At 52.7% G+C, this 22220-nt stretch overlaps 2 protein-coding genes across 2 annotated transcripts; one reads left to right on the top strand and one right to left on the bottom strand.

Annotated features, from left to right (window-relative positions):
- The first annotated feature begins 9037 nt into the window (after positions 1-9037).
- On the top strand, positions 9038-9973 carry LOC118261307 (olfactory receptor 14J1-like). The gene has a single exon (XM_035572133.1). It carries the CDS (start codon positions 9038-9040, stop codon positions 9971-9973), a length of 936 nt encoding a protein of 311 aa, XP_035428026.1.
- Positions 9974-17158: 7185 nt separating this feature from the next.
- LOC118261308 (olfactory receptor 14J1-like) lies at positions 17159-17749 on the bottom strand. The gene has a single exon (XM_035572134.1). The coding sequence runs from the start codon at positions 17747-17749 to the stop codon at positions 17159-17161; it is 591 nt and encodes a 196-aa protein (XP_035428027.1).
- Positions 17750-22220: the final 4471 nt, after the last annotated feature.

Below are 22220 nucleotides of genomic sequence, written 5' to 3'. Positions count from 1 at the left end.
AACCCCAAAATTGTGGGGAAGAACCCTGAAATGGAGAGGTTAAAACCCAAAACTGATGGGAAACCCCCAAAACGGGGGGAAAACCTCCATAAACACAAAACGGAAGGCGTAATGTAAGAGCAAATAATGGCGTCCTACGGCAAGCAGCGAGGCTCAATTTTCCGGGTAGTGCTGGGAAATGTAGTTCTTGGGCACTGGGTTTCCGGGAGGCCATGTTGTCTTCCCATTGCATGTCGGGAGGTGTAGTTCTCGAGAAGCCGCTCACCGGGCGGCCATAGTGGGAGTCCGGGGAATGCCGGGAGATGTAGTTCTCGGGCACTGGGCTTCCGGGAGGCCATGTTGGTTGCCCAGCGCATGCCGGGAGATGTAGTTCTCGGGCACTGGACTTCCGGGAGGCCATGTTGGGTGCCCAGAGCATTCGGGGAGATGTAGTTCCTGGACATTGAACGTCCGGGAGGCCATATTGGATTAGGGTTAGGGTTAGGGTTAGGGTTAGGGTTAGGGTTAGGGTCATTAGGGTTAGGGTCATTAGGGTTAGGGGGTTAGGGTTAGGGTTAGGGCTAGGGTTAGGGCATTAGGGTTAGGGCGTTAGGGTTAGGGGGTTAGGGTTGGGTTAGGGTTGGGTTAGGGTTAGGGTTAGGGTTTTTTTTTTTTTTTTTTTTTTTGGGTTAGGGTTAGGGTTAGTGTTAGGGTTAGGGTTAGGGTTAGGGTTAGGGTTTTGGTTAGGGTTAGGGTTAGGGTTAGGGTTAGGGTTAGGGTTCACCTCCAAAGATGTTGAAGGGCCTAGAGGGGAAGATGTATGAGGCGTGGCTGAGGTCACTTGGCCTGTTCAGCCTGGAGAAGAGGAGTCTGAGGGGAGACCTCATCTCAGTCTACAGCTTCCTCACGAGGGGGAGTGGAGGGGCAGGCACCGATCTATTCTCTTTAGTCACCAGTGATAGGACCCACGGGAATCGTGTCAAGCTGAGGCAGGGGAGGTTTAGGCTGGACATCAGGAAGAGGTTCTTCACTGAGGGGGTGGTCGCCCACTGGAACAGGCTCCCCAGGGAACTAGTTACTGCACCAAGCCTCTTGGAGTTTAAGAAGCGTTTGGACTGTGCCCTTGTTGCAGGTCTTAGAGCACTCTCATCCCAAGCCTCTCTCTTTTTGTCCAACCTTTCTGCAGCTCTCCTCTTTGAGCTGCGGCTGGTGCTGGCTGAGAGTGGCACTGGGAGCATGGGCTGCTGTGCGTGCCAGAGGAGTCCTTCCTGCTGTGAAGCAGGCTATAAGCAGGAACACGGGGGAAACTCAAGTTCAGTCCACTTACGAGATCCAGAAACTTTGCAGTGTTGTTGCAGAGAACACATCCAACCACAGTGTAGAGCAAGGCAAATATTCTTATGCTTAGTACAACAATCACACTCTTGTGTTTCCCAATAAGTGGGGACTTCTTAAAGCAGAGAAGCCGCAGTCCCAGTGCATCTGGACAGAATTCTCACCTTCTTTCCAGGTGTCTCAGCAGGATCTCAGCTCCTCCCTCCTAACCAGGGCTGCAGAGGCCTCACTCCAGCTGCCCACAGACAGCCATCCAGCAGCATGGACATGGCCTTAGCATGGAGGTGTCTCCTCCTTGGGACACCTGGATAACACAAGGATGTCATGAGAGAGCTGCATCCTGCTGGAGAGCAGGCTGCAGCCCAGAAGAACACCCAAAAGAGAGACATGAATATCCGCAAGCTGCGGTATCCCAATATCCCATCTGCATCCCCTGCAGTGCCTGGAGGAGGCTGGGCCACCCCGCTCTTGTCTGACCAGGGGCAGCTGGATTATGACGCTCCGAGGGGCTTCTGCCAGACTTCCTCACCTCGCAGTGCCATCCAGCAGGACTCCCAAAGCCTACTGCATTGCCCACTGCCCTCCCAGAAACAAGACCCAGCAGGAGACCCTTCCAGAACGTGCAGCTGCATGGCCCTGCAGCCAGAGACTTCCCTTGTCAAGGGCTGTGGAGATTTCTCCTGCAGGCAGCTCTCAGCATCCTCCCACTGCCAAGTGCCTCCAAGCCCTCTCTCCTCTCCTCTCCCCGTGCCAGCTGCGGTCAGAGCCCCCAGCCCTGCTGCGCTGTGCAGAGGAGCTGCTCCTGGGCAGAGCTGTCTCTCTGCACCAGGGCCCTCTTGCCAGGAGCTCTCTCTGTCCCAGGAGCCCGTCCCAGCTCAGCACCAGACGCCCAGACCAAGGCATTGGAGTATCCCCTCGGGGGGCTCTGGTGAGGAGCCCACGAACCTCAGGCACTGAGAGACAATTGAAGACATCTCTCCAGAAGTCCAAGTCAGAGGCAAGTTTCCTGCAGTGTCCCCCTGAGGGCCAGCACTGACACAGCCTCCCTTGGAGCTCCTTAGAGTAGGGCATTGGAGGCAGTGAGGACAAGGAGACAAAGGCAGTGTGAATGTGGCCCTGATGTGTAGACAAAGTGGATGTGTTTCAGCAACCACAAGGGTCAGGCCTTGACCCCCAGCCCCTGGGAAGGGAGATCCTTTCCCTTCACACAGTGCTCAGGGCTCTTCCTGGGACAGGAGGAGATGGGGATGTGCATGGGCAAGTGCAGGAGAATGGTCCGAGCCCTGCCTGGTTCATGGGTGGGGGCGAGGAGGCAATGAGGCCCTGGTGCTTTACCGATAAGCTGTCTCCTCCTAGGCCTCAGTGGCAGAGACAACAGCCAGAGCCATGGACACAAAGACCTGGGTCCTGTTTGGACTTTGAGCCTTGGTAGAACCCTTGCTCCTCTCCACACCAGGCTGTCCTAGGGACTCCCAGACCTGCACATCTTTGCCTGCTGGCTGCAAGCCCTTGTCCATGTGAAGTCTTAACCGGATCTGAGCTGAGTCTGATAACTCAAATCTTCTTGGTGGCCATGGTCCTCGTAAGGCAGCCATGGTGGAAGCTGGCCTGGTTCCTGGAGAGCAGCACCACTGCTCGTATGGCATCCCTCGTGGTGCCCAGGCCCTCCTCCTCCTGGGCACTGCTCCCTCAGCAGGGTCCCAGTCTGCCCTGATGGGTGGGGTTCCTCTTCCTCTGCTGCAGGACTGGGCTCTTCTCCTCGTAAATGTCAAGAGGTTTCTGTAGGCAAAATCCTTCATTTTTTCATTGTTCCTCCACACTGATGCTCCATTCTGTCAGCTGTTAATATCTGCAGGCAGATGGCTCACCCTGGTTATGCTGTCTATTACAAGATATCTGCATCAACAATCGCAGGAAAATTTGGACATTACAGGATTTTGTGGAATAAAACTGCAGCATACTATCACGGAATTATAGGGGATTGAATTCCACTGGATTCTACCTTTTCTCTGCTTTCTTCTCATGCGTGCTGTCATTTTCTTTGGAACCGCATTCTAAATGTTGTGCGGCTGTGCAAGGACAAAATTAGAAGGTCGAAAGACCAACTGGAGCCCAATCTATCTATTAAGGATAATTTAAAAAATAATGATTTTTTTAAATTAATAAAATAAAATAAAATAAATAAAATGAAATGAAATGAAATGAAATGAAATGAAATGAAATGAAATAAAAAAAATAAATAAAAGGAGGAGTAATGAGAGTCTTCATCCTCTATTGGTTGTGGGGGGAAACATAGGTAAAGGTGATGAGGAAAATGCTGAGGTTTTTATTGCTTCCTTTGCCTCAGTCTCCAGCAGCAAGAACAGTTGTTCCCCTGGTACTCAGACTCCTGAACTGGTAGATAGGGACAGCGAGTGGCATGAAGCCCTCATAATCCATGAGGAAAACTTTTGAGACCTGCTACTCCACTTAGATGTATGCGAGTCTATGGGGCCAGATGGGATCCACGTGTTGGTACTGAGGGAGCTGGCAGAAGTGCTCACCAGGCCACTTTCCATCATTTATCAGCAGTCCTGGCTATCAGGCAAGGTCCCAGTTGACTGGAGACTAGCAAATGTGACGGCCATCTACAAGAAAGGGCAGAAGGAGCATCTGGGCAACTACAGGCCTGTCAGTCTGAGCTCGGTGCTGGGGAAGCTCATGGAGCAGATTATCTTGAGTACCATCACGTAACACTTACAGGACCACCAGGTGACCAGGCCCAGTCAGCGTGAGTTTACCAAAGCCAGGTCCTGCTTGGCAAATCTGATCTCCTTCTAAGACAAGGTGATGTGCTCAGGGGAGAAGAGAAAGGCTGTGGATGTGGTCTACCTACACCTCAGTAAGTCTTTTGAAACTGTTTCCCCCAGCACTCTCCTGGGGAAACTGGCTGCTCAAGGCCAGGATGGATGTATGCTTTATTGGGTTAAAAATTGGCTGTATCTTCTTTTTCAATAATTTCATCAGTGATCTGGATGAAGGGATCGAGTGCACCCTCAGTAAGTTCGCAGACGACACCAAGTTAGATGCAAGTGTAGATCGACTCAAGGGTAGGAGGGCTCTGCAGAGGGATCTGGATAGGCTGCACCCATGGGCTGAGGTCAACTGTATGAAGTTCAACAAGGCCAAGTGCTGGGTCCTGCACTTGGGGCACAACAGCCCAAGATAGTGCTGGGGGAAGGATGTCTGGACAGCTGCCCAGGGGAAAAGGATCTGGGGATATTGGTGGATAGTCAGCTGAATATGAGCCAGCAGTGTGCTCAGGTGGCCAAGAAGGCCAACAGCATCCAGGCTTGTACCAGGAGTACTGTGGTCAGCAGGAGCAGGGAAGTGATTGTGCCTCTCTACTCGGCCCTGGTGAGGCCACACCTTGAGTACTGCGTTCAGCTCTGGGGCCCCCAGCACAAGAAGGACATGGATCTTTTAGAATGAGTCCAGAGGAGGGCCACAAGGATGATCAAGGGGCTGGAGCACCTCTCCTCTGAAGACAGGCTGAGGGAGTTGGGGTTGTTCAGCCTGGAGAAGAGAAGGCTCTGGGGAGACCTTACAGTGGCCTTCCAGTACCTAAAGGGGCCTACAGGAAAGCTGGGGAGGGACTCTTCATCAAAGAGAGTAGCGATAGGACTAGGGGTAATGGTTTAAACTGAAAGAGGGTAGATTCAGATCAGACATTAGAAAGAAGTTCTTTATTCAGAGGGTGGTGAGGAACAGGCTGCCCAGAGAAGTTGTGGATGCCTCATCCCTGGAGGTGTTCAAGGCCAGGTTGGATGGGGCTTTGAGCAACCTGGTCTGGTGGAAGGTGTCCCTGCCCAGGGCAGGGGAGTTGGAATTCTGTGATCTTTAAGGTCCTTTCATACCCAAACTGTTCTGTAATTCTGTAAATATGAAACACAGCACCATACCAGCTACGAGGAAGAAAAATTTACTCTTTTGCAGCAAAAACTAGGACAATATTCACCGCTTATTCCATACCATGTCTGTCATGCTCAGGTCCAACACTTTCCAATTAATCACCACCACCTGTCTTTTCTGTCTTTTGATATGCACACAAAAAGGTCATCTCCTTAGTCTGTTTGTGTCTATAATAATAATAATAAAAATATATTCTATTAGTATTATGTTGTTCTTGTTATTATTATTCTTATTATTTCCTTTGTGTCTTATGAATCTGTTTTTATATCAACGTATAAACTGTTTTTTTCTTTTTTTTCCCTTCCCAGTTCTCTCCTCCATCCCAGTGGATGAACAGATTTGTAGTGCTGAGCTGCCTGCCGGGTCAAACCACAGCAAGTCTTCTTGGTGCCTAGCGTGGAGCACAAAGGTTGAGATGACAGATCTGACCAGAGCGTTTTAAAAGTAAGTTGTTCTAAGCATTAGATCAGTTTAACGGTTGCTGATCACAATGTCGATCTTTTTGATCTGGGGTCTGTTGTGCTTGTTTTCGGAATTGTGTTGTATAGCACATTGCTAACTGTCTGTCTTCCATGTCATGCTGTTCATCAATTCTGGGGGCAGGTTTAAGGTTAATCTTTTGCTCTATTGGATAACACTGACTTCTGATAGGATAAAATTATTGCCACCTCTGTACCTCCGGAACCATCTCTTCATCTTGTAGAAACTCTTAATAATTACACTCTTTTACACTTTTTGCCTTTTCTCCTCAGGGGGTAAATCTATGCGGGGTGGGGCAGGAGGTGGGGGGGTGGAATTGGTATGGACAGTGGGGGAGGCCTTTCCCCACTTCTTCACTTTCCCTTTCTCGTTCACCTCCCCCTTCTCCTCCAGGCTAATTACAATAGCTCTTCAAAGCTTTGAATATCCTTGGCATGGTCAAACCAGCATGTTCCTCTTTTAAGGTCTCCTGAATGTGATTCAGGTTTTGTATAAGTTTAGACAACTACTTAAGCATGCCATCCAGAGATCTGTCAGGGGCAAGATAGTTAGGAGTGGCAGGGAGTGTGGGAGGATCTGGGCAGGCACCTAGAGCAGGGGGCACCTCCAAAGCTTTGGAACTTCACCCCAGAACAAGTGCAGAATCCTAAAAAACTGAGAAATGCTTGAAAAAGTGGTGTTATCACCCTGGCATTTCCAAAGAGACACATAGCACTGCAGTGTGCTGGCTCTTGGCCTATGCTGACAGAGCCACAATCAATGCCACTCCAACCTCTGTGACAAGTCCTGCAGCCACTCCAACCCCTCTGACAGACCCTGCAGCCACTACAGCATCTGCAAAATGCCCTGCAGCGACTCCAGCTCCTTTTATGGGCCCTGTGTCTGGGCCAGAATACCAATCTTTGTCTGTATCAGTTGCTCCTATATGCAATAAAAAACAATGGATGTGAAGGTCATTTGTTTTTTAAGAAAGGAAAGAATCTCCTACCTAGACAAGAAAGGAGGAGAAAGAAGATGAGGCAGGCTTCAGAAAAGCTGGGCCATCACGTGAGTAGGAGAACGAAGAGGAAGAGGTCCTAAGAGCATCAGTAATCACGCGATGCCTATCCCTATGCTGCTCTGGTGCTGGGAGAAACGGGGCCCCTCCCTGGAGTTAGGACTCTGTGCATCCTTGAAAGAGACTGCTTCAGGAGAGGATAGATATTTCAAGGACCCAAAAGGGCATCGGTGGGCTTTTGGCACAGCTGCCTTGGAGACGGAGGACATGATGCTCTTGTCTACCTTGCCTTGGTCTCTCACAGGACCCTTCTGTTGTGGGGTTGATGAGGGCTGAAGGACAGCTGGTGCCAATCACTGCCACAGCTGTGCACCTGAGTCAGCATAGCACCAACTGAGTCCGCTGACAGAGGATTGTCGTGGCCTGAATGAAGTCATGCAGTGCTGAGTGCTGCCATGCCGGACACGGTAGAGCTTCCATAGAAACTGGAATCAAAGGCACCCAAGCGTTTTGCCACAACTGATATCGCTAATGCATTTTTCTCCATCCGTTTGCCAGCAGATTGAAGGCTACAGCTTGCTTTCAACCTGGAATCGACTGCCCCAGGGCAGGAAACTCAGCCCTACCATTTGCCATGGGCTGATCCAGACTGCCCTGGAAGAGGAGGAAGCTCCTGAACACCTGCACTACATCGATGGCATCGTTGTGTGGGGTGACAGAGCAGAGAAAGTGTTTGAGAAAGGGAAGAAAATACTCCAAATTCCTCTGAAAGCTGATTTTGCACTAAAAGAAATGAAGGTCAAGGGACGTGCACAAGAGATCCTGGTGCAGGCTGGCCAGGGTCAGGGGGACCAATGCTCAGGGACAGGTTGAGCATCGGTGAGGGGCTTCTCAGCGATTGTGTGGTGCATCACTTGCTTTGTACATATTCTTATTATTCCTGTTATTATTATTACTATTTTATCTACCTTTTCTGTCTTTTAAAATTTTAAATCACTCGCTATTTTCTGGGCCCTTGTGCTTGGTGAAACACATCCAGTTTTCCTACACATCAGGGTCACCTTCACACTGCCTTTGTCTCCTTGTCCTCACTGCCTCCAATGCTCTGCTCTAAGGAGCTCCAAGGGAGGCTGTGTCAGTGCTGGCCCTCAGGGGGACACTGCAGGAAACTTGCCTCTGACTTGGACTTCTGGAGAGATTTCCTCAATTGTCTCTCAGTGCCTGAGGTTCGTGGGCTCCTCCCCAAAGCCCCCCGAGGGGGGATTGCAATGCCTTGGTCTGGGCGTCTGGTGCTGAGCTGGGCCGGGCTCCTGGGACAGAGAGAGCTCCTGACAAGAGGGCCGTGGTGCAGAGAGACAGCTCTGCCCAGGAGCAGCTCCTCTGCACAGCGCAGCAGGGCTGGGGGCTCTGGCCGCACGCACCCAGGCAGAAAGGGATTCCAGGCAGCCTGGAGGTTGTGGGCAGATGAGAGCTCAGTGCAGGAGAAACCTTCACAGCCCTGCCCTCGGTAAGTCTCTGGCTGCAGGACAGTGCAGGGGACGTTCCTGGAAGGGGCTCCTGGGTCCGGGACATCTCTGCCTGGCCAGGAGCTGCCAGGATGTCTCTCGTGGCTTGTGAAGTGTGGAGTAGAAGGTGCTGCAGGGCAGCCTTGGTCAGAGGAAGGGGAGGGCAGGGGCTGCCTGCAAAGAGAAGGCACTTTCTGCAGTCTCTGCCTGCTTTTCCTGCTCTGATTCTGGGGCAGGCTCTGTGTTAACTGAGTGCTTGGATTTGCACAGGTGACTGAGCTTCTACTGCATTGACCTGAGACCTAAGCAGGTTAGTGATGAACCTCAGAATATCCCCTCCCTTCTCTCTACTTACAGACGGCACCAGGGTTTTTCTGTGCTGTTCTTTAGGACCTGCAGACAAGGAGATGTAATTTTTTAGCACAACCTCTGAGTGCAGCCATCCCACACCTGAGTGCTGCAAGCAGCCAGCAGCTGCGCACCAGGGGATGGACAGAGCAGCCCTCCTGGATGTGACCTCTGGCTGAGGTTTGCCACCACAGCAACAACATTTACCACTGCAGTGAAGCAGAGGTGGCCCGTTGGGGTCTGATGGGCAGAGGTGGCTGCTGAGTACAGGACACTCAGCAAGCATAAAGCAGGGCTACAACCAGGGAGAGACACAAAGGTAACAATGAAAGAAAGACATTGTGAAGGCTTTAATGAGAAAAGAAATGAGTATTGCTCAGGGATATTTCACCTAACAGTCTGTATTTTTCTTCTTTGCAGTGCCCTTGATGAAGGGCAGCAAATGCCCAACGTCAGCTCTGTGAGCAAGTTCCTCCTGCTGGCATTCGCAGACACGTGGGAGCTGCAGCTCCTGCACTTTGGGCTCTTCCTGGGCATCTACCTGGCTGCCCTCCTGGGCAACGGCCTCATCCTCACCGCCGTAGCCTGCGACCACCGCCTCCACACCCCCATGGACTTCTTCCTCATCAACCTCGCCCTCCTCGACCTGGGATCCATCTCCACCACTCTGCCCAAAGCCATGGCCAATGTCCTCTGGGACACCAGGGCCATCTCCTACTCAGGGTGTGCTGCACAGGTCTTCTTTTTTGTCTTCTTGGTTGCAGCAGAGTATTCCTTTCTCACCATCATGGCCTACGACCGCTACGCTGCCATCTGCAAGCCCCTGCACTACGGGAGCCTCGTGGGCAGCAGAGCTTGTGCCCAGATGGCAGCAGCTGCCTGGGGCAGTGGCTTTCTCAATGCTGTCCTGCACACGGCCACTACATTTTCCCTACCCCTCTGCCAAGGCAATGCTGTGGACCAGTTCTTCTGTGAAATCCCCCAGATCCTCAAGCTCTCCTGCTCAGATGCCTACCTCAGGGAAGTTGGGGCACTTTTCTTTACTCTTTCCTTAGTATTTCTTTGTTTTCTTTACATTGCGCTGTCCTATGTGCAGATCCTCAGAGCCGTGCTGAGGATGCCCTCTGAGCAGGGAAGGCACAAAGCCTTCTCCACGTGCCTCCCTCACCTAGCCGTAGTCTCCCTGTTTGTCAGCACTGGTATGTTTGCCTACCTGAAGCCCCCCTCCATCTCTTCCCCATCCCTGGACCTGGTGTTTGCATTTTTGTACTCGGTGCTGCCTCCAGCAGTGAACCCCCTCATCTACAGCATGAGGAACAGGGAACTGAGAAATGCACTAAGGAAATTACTTTCATACATACTTCTGAAGTATCAGTAATATCCTCACCATTCTAACAGTACTGAGAGAATTTCTCACAAAATATTTTCTGAAATTGTTAAGTCTAATTTTTTAAAATGTGTGATAATATTATTTTAATTTAAGGAAATTTCTTCTCATCCTTGTACCTGTTAATTTTTACCCAGTCATCTATTGTACTTTAAGAACCAAATTTCGTGTGTAGATAAAGACAATAACGAAGCCATGAGATAGTCAAAGCTCTCAGATCCCATCTCATTCTCTGAACGGAGAAGGGGCTCAGGGCCAAAAGCCCAGCTGTCACATTTAGGAACAGCCCTGGTGGCCCTTGGGGCTGCCCATCACTGCTCAGTGGGGCAATGTGGAGCTTCACGGACCGGAATCTGGAGGTGCTCTGTGCCTGGGCCAGGCCTCTTGTGCTGGCCTGGGGAGCGGGGCTGGCCCTGCGGGGCACAGGCATTCTGGGCTGGGGATCTCCCAGGCAGGAGACCAGGGCTCCTGCAGCTTCACGGCCCTCCATCTCCTGAGCCGTGGCTGGCCCCAGCCCGGGGGCTGCTGGGGACGCCCAGAGCTGCCTTTGTCCCAGCAGCTGCGGTGCCTTGCGAGGGGCTGGGGCTGTGGTGGCCGTGCCCAGAGCCCTGCAGCAGCCTGTGGTGGGCACTGCCCTGGGGCCAGCCCCACCTGGGCTGCTGGGCTGGGCTGGGCTGGGCTGGGCTGGGGAGAGGTCCGGGAGGTGGGGAGAGGTGGGCGGGGGCTGGGCTGGGCTGGGCAGTGCCCGGCAGAGGGCACCAGCAGCGTCAGGGAGCGGTGGCAGCATGCAGGGGAGGGCTCCCAGCAGGGCTTGGTGCTGCAGAGCCAGGGCTGGGGAAGGGAGCCCAGAGCTGCAGGGGCAGGGGACAGGAGGCCACTCGGGGCCCTTGCTGGCCTGGGCAGAGCAGGAAGGGGGCCCGGGGCATTCGTCCCCTCACTGCAGCCTGCCAGGACCTGCACGGCGCTCAAGGAGTGTCCAGACCCAGGCTCTGCCCCGTGGCCACAATCCCTGCTTGCCCTCCTCCTGCCACGCTGCGTGCGCTGGCTGCAGCAGAGGGGACCCCCAGCCAGCCCCTGCATGGGACTCTGCCACACGCCTCACCCCAGCCCTCTCCAGCGCCCTCCTTGCTGCTCTCTGATGCACGCCAGCACCTCCCCGTGCGTGCTGGCCAGCACGTCTGCTGAGGGCCAGTGCGGCTGCTGCAGGGGCAGGGAGCTCAGCATGGCCCTTGCAGCCCCCTGCCCTGGGCCTGCCCCTCCGCTTGCCCTCGGCCCCGGCCTTGTCTCTGCTGGCAGGAGCGCTCTTGGCATGCGCTTCCTGGCCTCCCCTCACCTGCGCACAGCTGCTGCCCACTCAGGCTGCTGGCACAAACGTGTCCTCACAAGCAGCACCACCCCTTGGGCTGCTTCTCCTGGCCTCCCCCACCCCACTGCCTTGGCTCCTTGTCTCTGCTGGGCCCCACCTCCTGCACCGAATTGCATCCCTTGGCTGTCAGCTCCCTCTCCCCTGCCCTGTGGGGTGATAGAGCCACGGTGGGGCTTGTTACCTTTATTTGATGTAGTTCTTGTGTAATTTGCATTGGTGATGGCACAAAAAGACAGCTCCTTCACCAGTGATGTACATCCTTCTTCATGTTAGGACACAACTCAACGTCCTTCACTCTGCTTTATCTCACGGATGAACTGGATTAGGTCTCCTTGAGTAGTCTGAGGCACAGTGCAATGCTTTTTTTGCCTTCTGCTACTCCAGCACAATATGTGTGACTTTCCCTTACTCTGCGCATTGACCTGACGGGTCATTTCACATTTTTCACTTTCAAAATCTTAGTTGGACAGGGACCATTTCCAAAGTGGGGCAAGCTGATGGATTCTGCCTCAGCCATTTGAAGCGTGCTATACTTGAGTTTTGCAGCCTGAGTTTGCTAAAGATGACCCAGGAAGGTAAATGCATGTTCAAGTGTCTAGCAGGAATAAGGGAAAGTATCATGGGTTTCCAATGGCCGTTTCAAATCTAGGTCAATCTCAGGAACCCACTGAACTAGGGTGTTGTCTTTGAAGGGGTTTCCTGTGCTGGGCTGGGCTGCAGTTACAGGGACAAAGACCACTGCTGGCAGTGGAGGTGCCCTGGGAACTCCACCTGGCTCCACCTGATTTTTCCAAAGGGCTCCGGTCTCCTGCAGGTATTTTCTGACATCTGCCGGTCCAGGGAAGTGCCTCAGACAGAATGGGGCCACAGGAGGTTTTCCCTCGTTATGCTTATGGTCAGACAGCAAAGCTCTGCCTCACTACCCAGTAATTTTTTTAGTACTTAACTAATAAAGCAACCACTTATCAGCTCAAATGATTCAACCCCTTCTCTTAAATGTCTCACATGAGTGATAATTTCTATCATGAAGAAATGTGAATTTTCAGGATGTATATTCATGGCAGGAGAAGGAATACTGGTTTTCACCTGTACTTGCATTGTCATCGCTTTGTCTATCATGGTGTGCTCCCTCATCTTCCAGGCTCAAAAGCCATCTTGATTACACAGACCCTGCTGAATGTCCCCTTTCCAGCTGCCTGTCTGGACCCATGCACTTCCCATGGTTCTCCTGGCTTGCCCTCCCCTTACTCTTTGATCATTCAGACCGTTCTCACCAACCCAGTTGCTGCTTTGAGTTTCAGTGAGTTCCAGCTCGCCCATCTCTCAGCAGTCTGTCTACTGGTTTCCTTGGGAAGAACCTCATCGTTTCTCATTGAATTAGTATGATATGGATTAATATTAACACTATTATTTTAAATTTCCTATTAATCGGTGTAAAATAGAGCATGTACAGTCATCCTTTTGGGAAGGTAAACTTCACTGGAGGCAAAAAAATTAGGAACTTCAACTTTTTTTTTTTTTTTGAAAATTACAGCATGATTTCCTGCTGTTTGTTTTTAAATAGGAATAACCCTGCTCTTCCTACCTATACAGGGCTTCAAAGGAGTAACCCGAGACCAATATCTACAGGGAAATGATGCTCCAAACTGAAATGCAACAATACTCAGCCTTTAAAAGGAGGAAAGATTTCTATTAGTTGCTCTTTGAAATCTTCCTCCTTAACTACACCATGTAAGCTCTCCAATTAGCTGCACAAGACTTGAAGAAAACTGTGGGAGAGATATGGCTGTTTAGGACTTTCTCTGTTTTAATGAGTTCCGTGGTGTATTTTAGTGCTGAGTTAGTGAAACTTGGGTACTGAGAAGAGAACGATGCAAGTGCTTGAGAAAGTAAAGTCAGAAGGAAAAGTTGAAGTGACTTGGAGTATTAATGGGCCCCACTGAGGGCTGTTACTAAGAAAGCCTCCCCAGGGACTTGTTAGGGCAGATAATTGGAGGCCATGATTGCAGACAGGCAAAGCGCTGTGCTGAGAAAAGTCTTGGTTGGTTTTGGTGAAGCAGAAGGGCCAAGGCCTGACCCCAGCCACTGGGAGGGGAGATCCTGCACCCCCACGTCTGGCTCAGGGCTCTTCTTGGGCTCTGTATGATGTGTTGGACAGTGTGATGCCACGAGGAGAACTTCACTATGACACCTCCCCACCCCTGCACAGGGTATCAAGGAAGCAGTGAGGCCCCATTGCAATGACTATATCTCGTCTCCTCAGAAGCTCTAGCCAAAGGGACAAAAATGTCAGGGCTGTTGGGGCCTTCCATTCTTGCCAGCACCGTCTGCCTTCTCCTCTGCAGGCTTTCCTGTGCTGTCCCACACTTTGCCCTATTTCCTTATGGTGTTCTGCAGACACCCATCTCTGGTCACCACCTTGCTCTCATCCAGGACTTTCCATCATCTCACCCATGTCTCCTCAACCCTCATCAGCTGTTCCTTGAAACACAAAGCCTGGGTGTGATCATAAACTCTCTTTCAGTGACCTCTGGCACCACAGCACGACCCTTTGAGGGACATTTCTTCCTCCTCGTGGCCAGTGCCACCCTTCCAAGGGGCACTTTGTGGCAGTTTTTTCTCTCCTGCTCTTTCCTACTACCAAAGAAAGCTCCATCAGGGTGGAAACCACTCCTCAAGTAGGCATCCCAACCCATCAGGCTCCTTGCGGCCTGTCAGCCAAGCAGACACAAGTCACCTCACCAGCATCTCCCAAGCTCTGGGCCTGCTGCTGGCCTTGCAGCTTCTTGGCTAGACACAGCCAAGCCTTGTGCCTCGTGCTGTCCAGTGCTGGACTCAAGCAGAAGGGACAGGACAACCCCCATGCGGGCCTCCTTTCTGTCTGGGTCCTCCTGGGGCTGGAGGCAGAGGGGATCCCACAGTCAGCATGCCAAGCAGGGGCCTTCTGCTGGCCTAGCAGGGCCACTGGCACATGTCAGCCCCAAAGTGCCGATCCCAGGGAGAAGCCAAGGGTGACGTGCCACCTACAGACAGAAGGGACCTCACAGTCCCTTTCCGTGACACGTTCCTGCTGCTGCCCTATCAGCTGCAGAGACAGAAGTGACCTCACAGTCACTGCCACAGTCACATTTCTCCTGCTGGGGCAGGAGATCCTGACGCAGAGCTGAGCTCATCAGAGCATTCCCACCCATCTCCTCCTTGTGGCCCACAAGCTGATCAGATCCATGGCCCCTCACACTCATCTCTGAGTGCCATGTGTCTGCACGGCAACCTCATGGTTCCTGCCCTGCCCCAAGGGGCCAACCACCTTAAGTTAAGGGTTAAAAAGTGTCTGAAGGTGGGGAGGTTAATGCACAGGAACAAGTGCTTTCTCTGTTCCGTGTTCACGTTTTGATTAGGGACCTGGGCTCACTTTTTGGGTTACAATTTAATCAATTATTTCATGGGCAGGTTTGGTGTTCTGCTTATGGTGTCAAGGTCTGTGGTTAGGGTATGACCAAGCTTTGTGGTTTAGGGTTTGTTTAGGTCTGCCAAGAAGTCTAGGGTCAAATAAAGCATTTAAATCTAGTGTTAAGGGGAGGGATCAAGGTAAGCAAGAGAGTAAGGGTAAGGGAAAGAGGCTATGGGCATAGTTTTGGCTTCAGTACATACTTTGAGCTCAGGCATAAGAGCAGTGGATTCGTGTGGGGGTGTGGAGAAGCATTTAAATTTAGGGATTAAGTTTACTGGTTGAAGCCGGTGAAGGGCCTCAGGTGACTATTTTAAGTCACAGTTACAACAGCATCAGCAAAAACCTGAACCTTCTTACCTCTACAAAATCCTTAATTTCTGCTGGCCAAGCCCCTATTCCCTCCTCCAAATCTCACATTTCTCCTGTCCTGGGTTTCTCCTGACCTGCCCATATCAGTCATCTTCTTAGGGGCATGTTGGTGATGGCTTTCATGATCTCAGCGTATCCATCACACCTCTGTTGGCTACTCTATTTCTGAGAAAAGTGGCACTTAAGACACGACGGAAAAGGACACAAAAGTCCATCAGAGCACCCTGCACAATGTGCGCAGCAGCTCTGCACCTCCAGAAATGTGCTGTTCCTGCCCACAAGTTTTCTTTCCAGAATGGCTCCTATGGATCCAGGGTAACTTTTCCCAGACCCTCACTTCCCCAGGCCACGCCACTCTTGCCCGCAGGCCCCACGTGTCTCTCCAACCCTCCCCTCTTCCCTTGCAGTAGTGGCACCTCGCCGCAGCAGGTTGGTGCATCTCCAGGCTCAGGGGTGTTTCCTGAGGGCCTGCCCCGTGTGGGGAGTGGCGGGGAGGAAGAGAGCAAGGTCAGCTCCTGGGGCATGGCTGAGCACAGCCCAGCCATCCCGCACCGCGGGCAGGCCCCTTCTCCCAGGCTGAGGCACACACGCAAGGTGGACACTTCTCCATCAGCCCAGCTTCGCGCAGGGCCCTTCAGCCCTGCCCCTGTCCTGGGACTTGCCTCCTCCTCCTCCACCCACAGACATGCATTGCTTTCCATTTGGGGACGCAGGCAGGACTTTAAGGATCTGCTAAAGCCCTGAATTTCCATGTTTTTCATAGCCTTCACACAAGTCTTCCTCCTGGCCATCCCCACTGCCTAGCCCTGCCTTCCAGGCGGAACTCAGTAACGTGGTGCTCAGCAATAAATAATGGGGTCATCTTTCCAAGAGAGGGTAGAAATTTCTCGGGGGCAGGCTGCAGAGATGATGAAGTATTGCATCTTCATCAAGGCTTTAAAAAAGGTCTCCACAATTACTCTGCAGTCTTATGGGCCTTCACCTGCTGGCTCTTCACGGCCTCCCCTGGCGTTGCAGAGCCCTCCTTAGCCCCTGGACACCTCAGATTCGCTTTTCCCCCTAAAAGACTCTTCCTTGGATGGTCACTCATTTTAAGAGCTCCTAATCACTACCCACTGAGCACATTGTCCCTGCAGATCCCCTGACATCTCCTGCCAGCTCCAGATTCCTCTCCAGGCTGGAATCTGCCATCAGCCCCACTGCAGGGGGTGCAGTCCCATGCAGATGAGTCCAAGACCAGTTGTCGTCTGCTTGGGTAAATGCCACCACAAAGGGAGTTCTTGGCCCAGCCCTTGGTCCCTCACAGACCGCCCTGGGACTTTCAGCCTGTGTCCTTCGCTCCATGAAGAACCCCAGAAAACAGAAGAGCAGGGAGCAACCCCTTGGCTCTATTGCTGATAGCACATTTGGAAGAGGTGCCCAGGCTTCTGGCTTTGCCCTGAGCAGCCCCTCTTGTTACTGTGGTGCTAGCAGGGAGGCCAGCTGTGACCCAGGGCTGCACAGTGCCTGCTGCTGCCTGCAGCCACAGGGATGTCACTGCAGAGACAACAGGACTGTCACCAAGGTACATGAGACCTCAAGACTAACACAGATACAAGAGCACAAGGAAACAATGAGGAACCAAAAAGAGAGCAGCAGTGAAAAGGCCACGTCCTACTGCTGGCCATGGCCATGGCTCCAGGGAAGCAGCAGGGGCCCTGAGCCCCTCCTGCGTGCTGGGGCTGCTCCCCCAGCTCCAGAGGAGATAGGAGGAGACAGCAGCTGAGACCAATGTAGTTCGCATGGTTTTTTTATTGTGTTTATCTGCATGGTAAGCCCGCTTCTTTAGTAGATTTGATGATTGGGTCACTGTAAATCAAAAAAATGTAACGTTACAGGTTAAGGTTAACATTATTTAAGTCAGAACAACTTGGAGAAAATATTTATAAAGACATATAATAACAAAAAATTCTCCTCACGGTGTCTGAAATAATCAGGGAAATCAAAGTCATTATTGATTCCGAAGAAGCATGTATCCATAGAGTTTCCTTAGTGCATCCCTGAGCTCCTGGTTCCTCATGCTGTAGGTGAGGGGGTTCACTGATGAAGGAACAACTGAGTAGAGAACTGCCACAATAAGATCCAAAGATGGCGAGGAGATGGAGGGGGGCTTCAGGTAGGCAAATATGGCAGTGCTGATAAACAGGGAGACCACAGCCAGGTGAGGGAGGCACGTGGAAAAGGCTTTGTGCCGCCCCTGCTCAGAGGGCATCCTCAGCACGGCCCTGAAAATCTGAATATAGGAGAAAACAATGAAAACAAAACAGCCAAAGGCTAAAGAAACACTACACACAAGTGCCCCAACTTCCCTGAGGTAGGCATCTGAGCAGGAGAGCTTGAGGATCTGGGGGATCTCACAGAAGAACTGGTCCACAGCATTGCCTTGGCAGAGGGGCAGGGAAAATGTAGTGGCCATGTACAGGACAGCATTGAGAAAGCCACTGCCCCAGGCAGCTGCTGCCATCTGGGTGCAAGCTCTGCTGCCCACGAGGCTCCCGTAGTGCAGGGGCTTGCAGATGGCAACGTAGCAGTCGTAGGCCATGACAGTGAGAAGGGAATACTCTGCTACAACAAACGAGTAAAAAGAGGACTTAGGCAGCACATTCTTGATAGGAGATGGCCCTGGTGTCCCAGAGGGCATTGGCCATGGCTTTGGGCAGAATGGTGGAGATGGATCCCAGGTCGAGGAGGGCGAGGTTGAGGAGGAAGAAGTACATGGGGGTGTGGAGGCGGTGGTCGCAGGCTACGGCGGTGAGGATGAGGCCGTTGCCCAGGAGGGCAGCCAGGTAGATGCCCAGGAAGAGCCCGAAGTGCAGGAGCTGCAGCTCCCGCGTGTCTGCGAATGCCACCAGGAAGAATTCGCTCACAGAGCTGCTGTTGGGCATTTGCTGACATTGGACACAGCTGTCTGTTGGAGAGGACAAGGCGAAACAAACTTAGAACAGACGTCAATGAGGAAAACCTATTGCCAGTTTTGGAGCACCCCCCAGCCTGAGCGGCTCTCTTTGCAGGAGAACCTTTCTGCAGCTCTCTTGCTTGAGCTGCGGCTGGTGCTGGCTGAGAGTGGCACTGGGAGCAGGGGCTGCTGTGGGCTCCAGAGGAGTCCTTCCTGCTGTGCAGGAGGAGGGAGGCAGGAACATGGGGGAACTCAAGTTCAGTCCGTTTATCAGGTCAATGAAATTTGCAGTGCTGTTTCAAACAATGCACCCCAATGCAGAACAGAGCTGCAGATGCCACTGCTGAACACTCCTGTTCTCAGCTGCCCTGTGTCTCCCCTCTGTGAGCTGCAGGACCTTCCTGCTCAGGTGTTTCCCTGGGAAGAAACTGGAGACAGCTGAGAGCAGAGAAGCCCCAGTCCAAGTGCAGCTGGGCAGAATCCTCAGCTTCCCTGAGGGTTGTGAGCAAGATCTCAGCTCTTTCCTCCTATTCAGGGCTGCAGAGGCCTCACTCCAGCTGCCCACAGACAGCCATCCAGCAGCATGGACATGGCCTTAGCATGGAGGTGTCTCCTCCTTTGGGCACCTGGATAACACAAGGATGCCACGAGAGAGATGCATCCTGCTGGAGAGCAGCCTGCAGACCAGGAGGATGCCCAACAGACAGAGCTGGATATTCACAAACTGGGGTGTACCAATATCCAGTCTGCATCTCCTGCAGTTTCTGGTGGAGGCTTGGCCACTTGGATCTTGGCTGACCAGGGGCAGCTGGGTTATGACACTCCACGGGTCTTCTGCCAGACTTCCTCACCTCGCAGTGCCATCCAGCAGGACTCCCAAAGCCTACAGCATTGCCCACTGCCCTCCCAGAAACAAGACCCAGCAGGAGACCCTTCCAGAACGTGCAGCTGCATGGCCCTGCAGCCAGAGACTTCGCTTGTCAAGGGCTGTGCAGATTTCTCCTGCAGGCAGCTCTCAGCATCCTCCCACTGCCAAGTGCCTCCAAGCCCTCTCTCCTTCTCTCCTCTCCCCGTGCCAGCTGCGGTCAGAGCCCCCAGCCCTGCTGCGCTGTGCAGAGGAGCTGCTCCTGGGCAGAGCTGTCTCTCTGCACCAGGGCCCTCTTGCCAGGAGCTCTCTCTGTCCCAGGAGCCCGTCCCAGCTCAGCACCAGACACCCAGACCAAGGCATTGCAATCCCCCCTCGGGGGGCTTTGGGGAGGAGCCCACGAACCTCAGGCACTGAGAGACAATTGAAGACATCCCTCCAGAAGTCCAAGTCAGAGGCAAGTTTCCTGCAGTGTCCCCCTGAGGGCCAGCACTGACACAGCCTCCCTTGGAGCTCCTTAGAGCAGAGCATTGGAGGCAGTGAGGACAAGGAGACAAAGGCAGTGTGAAGGTGTGTAGGAAATCTGGATGTTTCACCAAAGACAAGGGTCAGGCCTTTACCCCCAGCCCCTGGGAAGGGAGATCTGTTCCTGTCACACAGTGCTCAGGGCTCTTCCTGGGACAGGAGGAGATGGGGATGTGCATGGGCAAGTGCAGGAGAATGGTCCGAGCCCTGCCTGGTTCATGAGTGGGGGTGAGGAGGCCATGAGGCCCTGGTGCTTTACCGATAAGCTGTCTCCTCCTAGGCCTCAGTGGCAGAGACAACAGCCAGAGCCATGGACACAAAGACCTGGGTCCTGTTGGGACTCTCAGCCTTGTCAGAGGCCTCTTTCCTCTCCACACCAGGCTGTCCTAGGGACTCCCATACCCGAACCTCTCCCTGCTGGCTGCAGACCCCTCTCCATGTTGTATCACACCGGATCTGAGCTGAGTCTGATAACTCAGATCTTCTTGGTGGCCATGCTCCTCGTAAGGCAGCCATGGTGGAAGCTGGCCTGGTTCCTGGAGAGCAGCACCACTGCTCGTATGGCATCCCTCGTGGTGCCCAGGCCCTCCTCCTCCTGGGCACTGCTCACTCAGCAGGGTCCCAGTCTGCCCTGATGGGTGGGGTTCCTCTTCCTCTGCTGCAGGACTGGGCTCTTCTCCTTGTAAAGGTCAATATGTTCCTTTATGCAAATCCTGAAGTTTCTGAAGGTTCCCCTGGACAGAAGCTGCATTCTGTCAGCTGTTAATGTCTGCAGGCAGATGGCTCACCCTGATTGTGATCATCCGGGGAACTACAGGCCTGTCAGTGTGACCTCTGTGCCAGGGAAACTCATGGAGCAGATTGTCTTGAGTACCGTCACGCAATACTTCCAGGACAACCAGGTGATCAGGCCCAGTCAGCATGAGATTACCAAAGCAGGCCCTGCTTGACAAGTCAGATCTCAATCTGTGACAAGGTGATGTGCTCAGTGGACAAGGGAAAGGCTGTGGATGTTGGCTACCTAGGCTTCAATAAGGTTTTTGAAACCACTTCCCACAGCATTCTCCCGGAGAAACTCAAGGCCTGGATGGACGTACGCTTCATTGGGTTAAAAAGTGGCTGAGTCTCCAAGTCCAAAGCGCTGTGGTGAATGGAGCCAAAGGCAACTGGAGGCCAGTAACTAGTGGTGTCCCCCAGGGCCCAGTACTGGGGCCAGTTCTCTTCAATATCTTGACAGTGGCTTGACAAGGGGATCGAGTGTACCCTCAGTAAGTTTGCAGGTGACACCAAGTTCAGAAAGAGGGTTGATCTGCTCGAGGGTAGGAGGGCTCTGCAGAGGGATCTGGATAGGCTGCACCCATGGGCTGAGGCCAACTGCATGAAGTTCAACAAGGCCAAGTGCTGGGTCCTGCTCTTGGGGAACAACAACCCCACCCATACAGGGAGAAGAGAAGCTGGACAGCCGCCTGGTGATAAGGGCCCTGGGGATATTGGTAGATAGTTGGCTGAGGATGAGCCAGCAGTGTGCTCAGGTAGCCAAGAAGGCCAACAGAATCCTGGCTTCCACCAGTAATATGGTCAGCAGGATGAGGGATATGATTGTCCCTCTGTAACTCAGACCTGGTGAGGCCAAACCCCAAGTTCAGCTCTGGGGCCCCCTGTGTAAGGACACAGATCTATTAGAATGCGTCCAGAGGAGGGCCACGAGGATGACCAAGGGGCTGGAGCACCTCTCCTCTGAAGACAGGCTGAGGGAGTTGGGGTTGTTCAGCCTGGAGAAGAGAAGGCTCCGGGGAGACCTTACAGTGGCCTTCCAGTACCTAAAGGGGCCTACAGGAAAGCTGGGGAGGGACTCTTCATCAAAGAGAGTAGCGATAGGACTAGGGGTAATGGTTTAAACTGAAAGAGGGTAGATTCAGATCAGACATTAGAAAGAAGTTCTTTACTCAGAGGGTGGTGAGGAACAGGCTGCCCAGAGAAGTTGTGGATGCCCCCTCCCTGGAGGTGTTCAAGGCCAGGTTGGATGGGGCTTTGAGCAACCTGGTCTGGTGGAAGGTGTCCCTGCCCAGGGCAGGGGAGTTGGAATTACGTGATATTTAAGGTCCTTTCATACCCAAACTCTTCTGTAATTCTGTAAATATGAAACACAACACCATACCAGCTACTAGGAAGAAAAATTTCCTCTATCGCAGGAAAAACTAGGACAGTATTCACTGCTTACTCCATACACACACAGACACAGACACAGACACAGATTTCTAGGTTGGAAGAGACCTCAAGATCATCGAGTCCAACCTCTGACCTAACACTAAGTACTCCACTAAACCATATCGCTAAGCTCTACATCTAAACGTCTTTTAAAGACCTCCAGGGATGGTGACTCCACCACCTCCCTGGGCAGCCTGTTCCAATGCTTAATAACCCTTTCGGTAAAGAAGTACTTCCTAACATCCAACCTAAAACTCCCCTGTTGCAACTTTTGCCCATTCCCCCTCGTCCTGTCACCAGGCACGTGGGAGGACAGACCAACTCCCACCTCACTACAGCGTCCTTTAAGGTAACTGTAGAGAGCGATAAGGTCGCCCCTGAGCCTCCTCTTCTCCAGGCTGAACAAGCCCAGCTCCCTCAGCCGCTCCTCGTAAGACTTGTTCTCCAGACCCCTCACCAGCTTCGTCGCCCTTCTCTGGACTCGCTCGAGCACGTCCATGTCCTTCCTGTAGCGAGGGG

Source organism: Cygnus atratus, chromosome 31 (assembly GCF_013377495.2).
Source record: "Cygnus atratus isolate AKBS03 ecotype Queensland, Australia chromosome 31, CAtr_DNAZoo_HiC_assembly, whole genome shotgun sequence".
In the NCBI taxonomy this organism is placed as follows: domain Eukaryota; kingdom Metazoa; phylum Chordata; class Aves; order Anseriformes; family Anatidae; genus Cygnus; species Cygnus atratus.
This window is presented reverse-complemented; position numbering and strand designations above follow the sequence as displayed.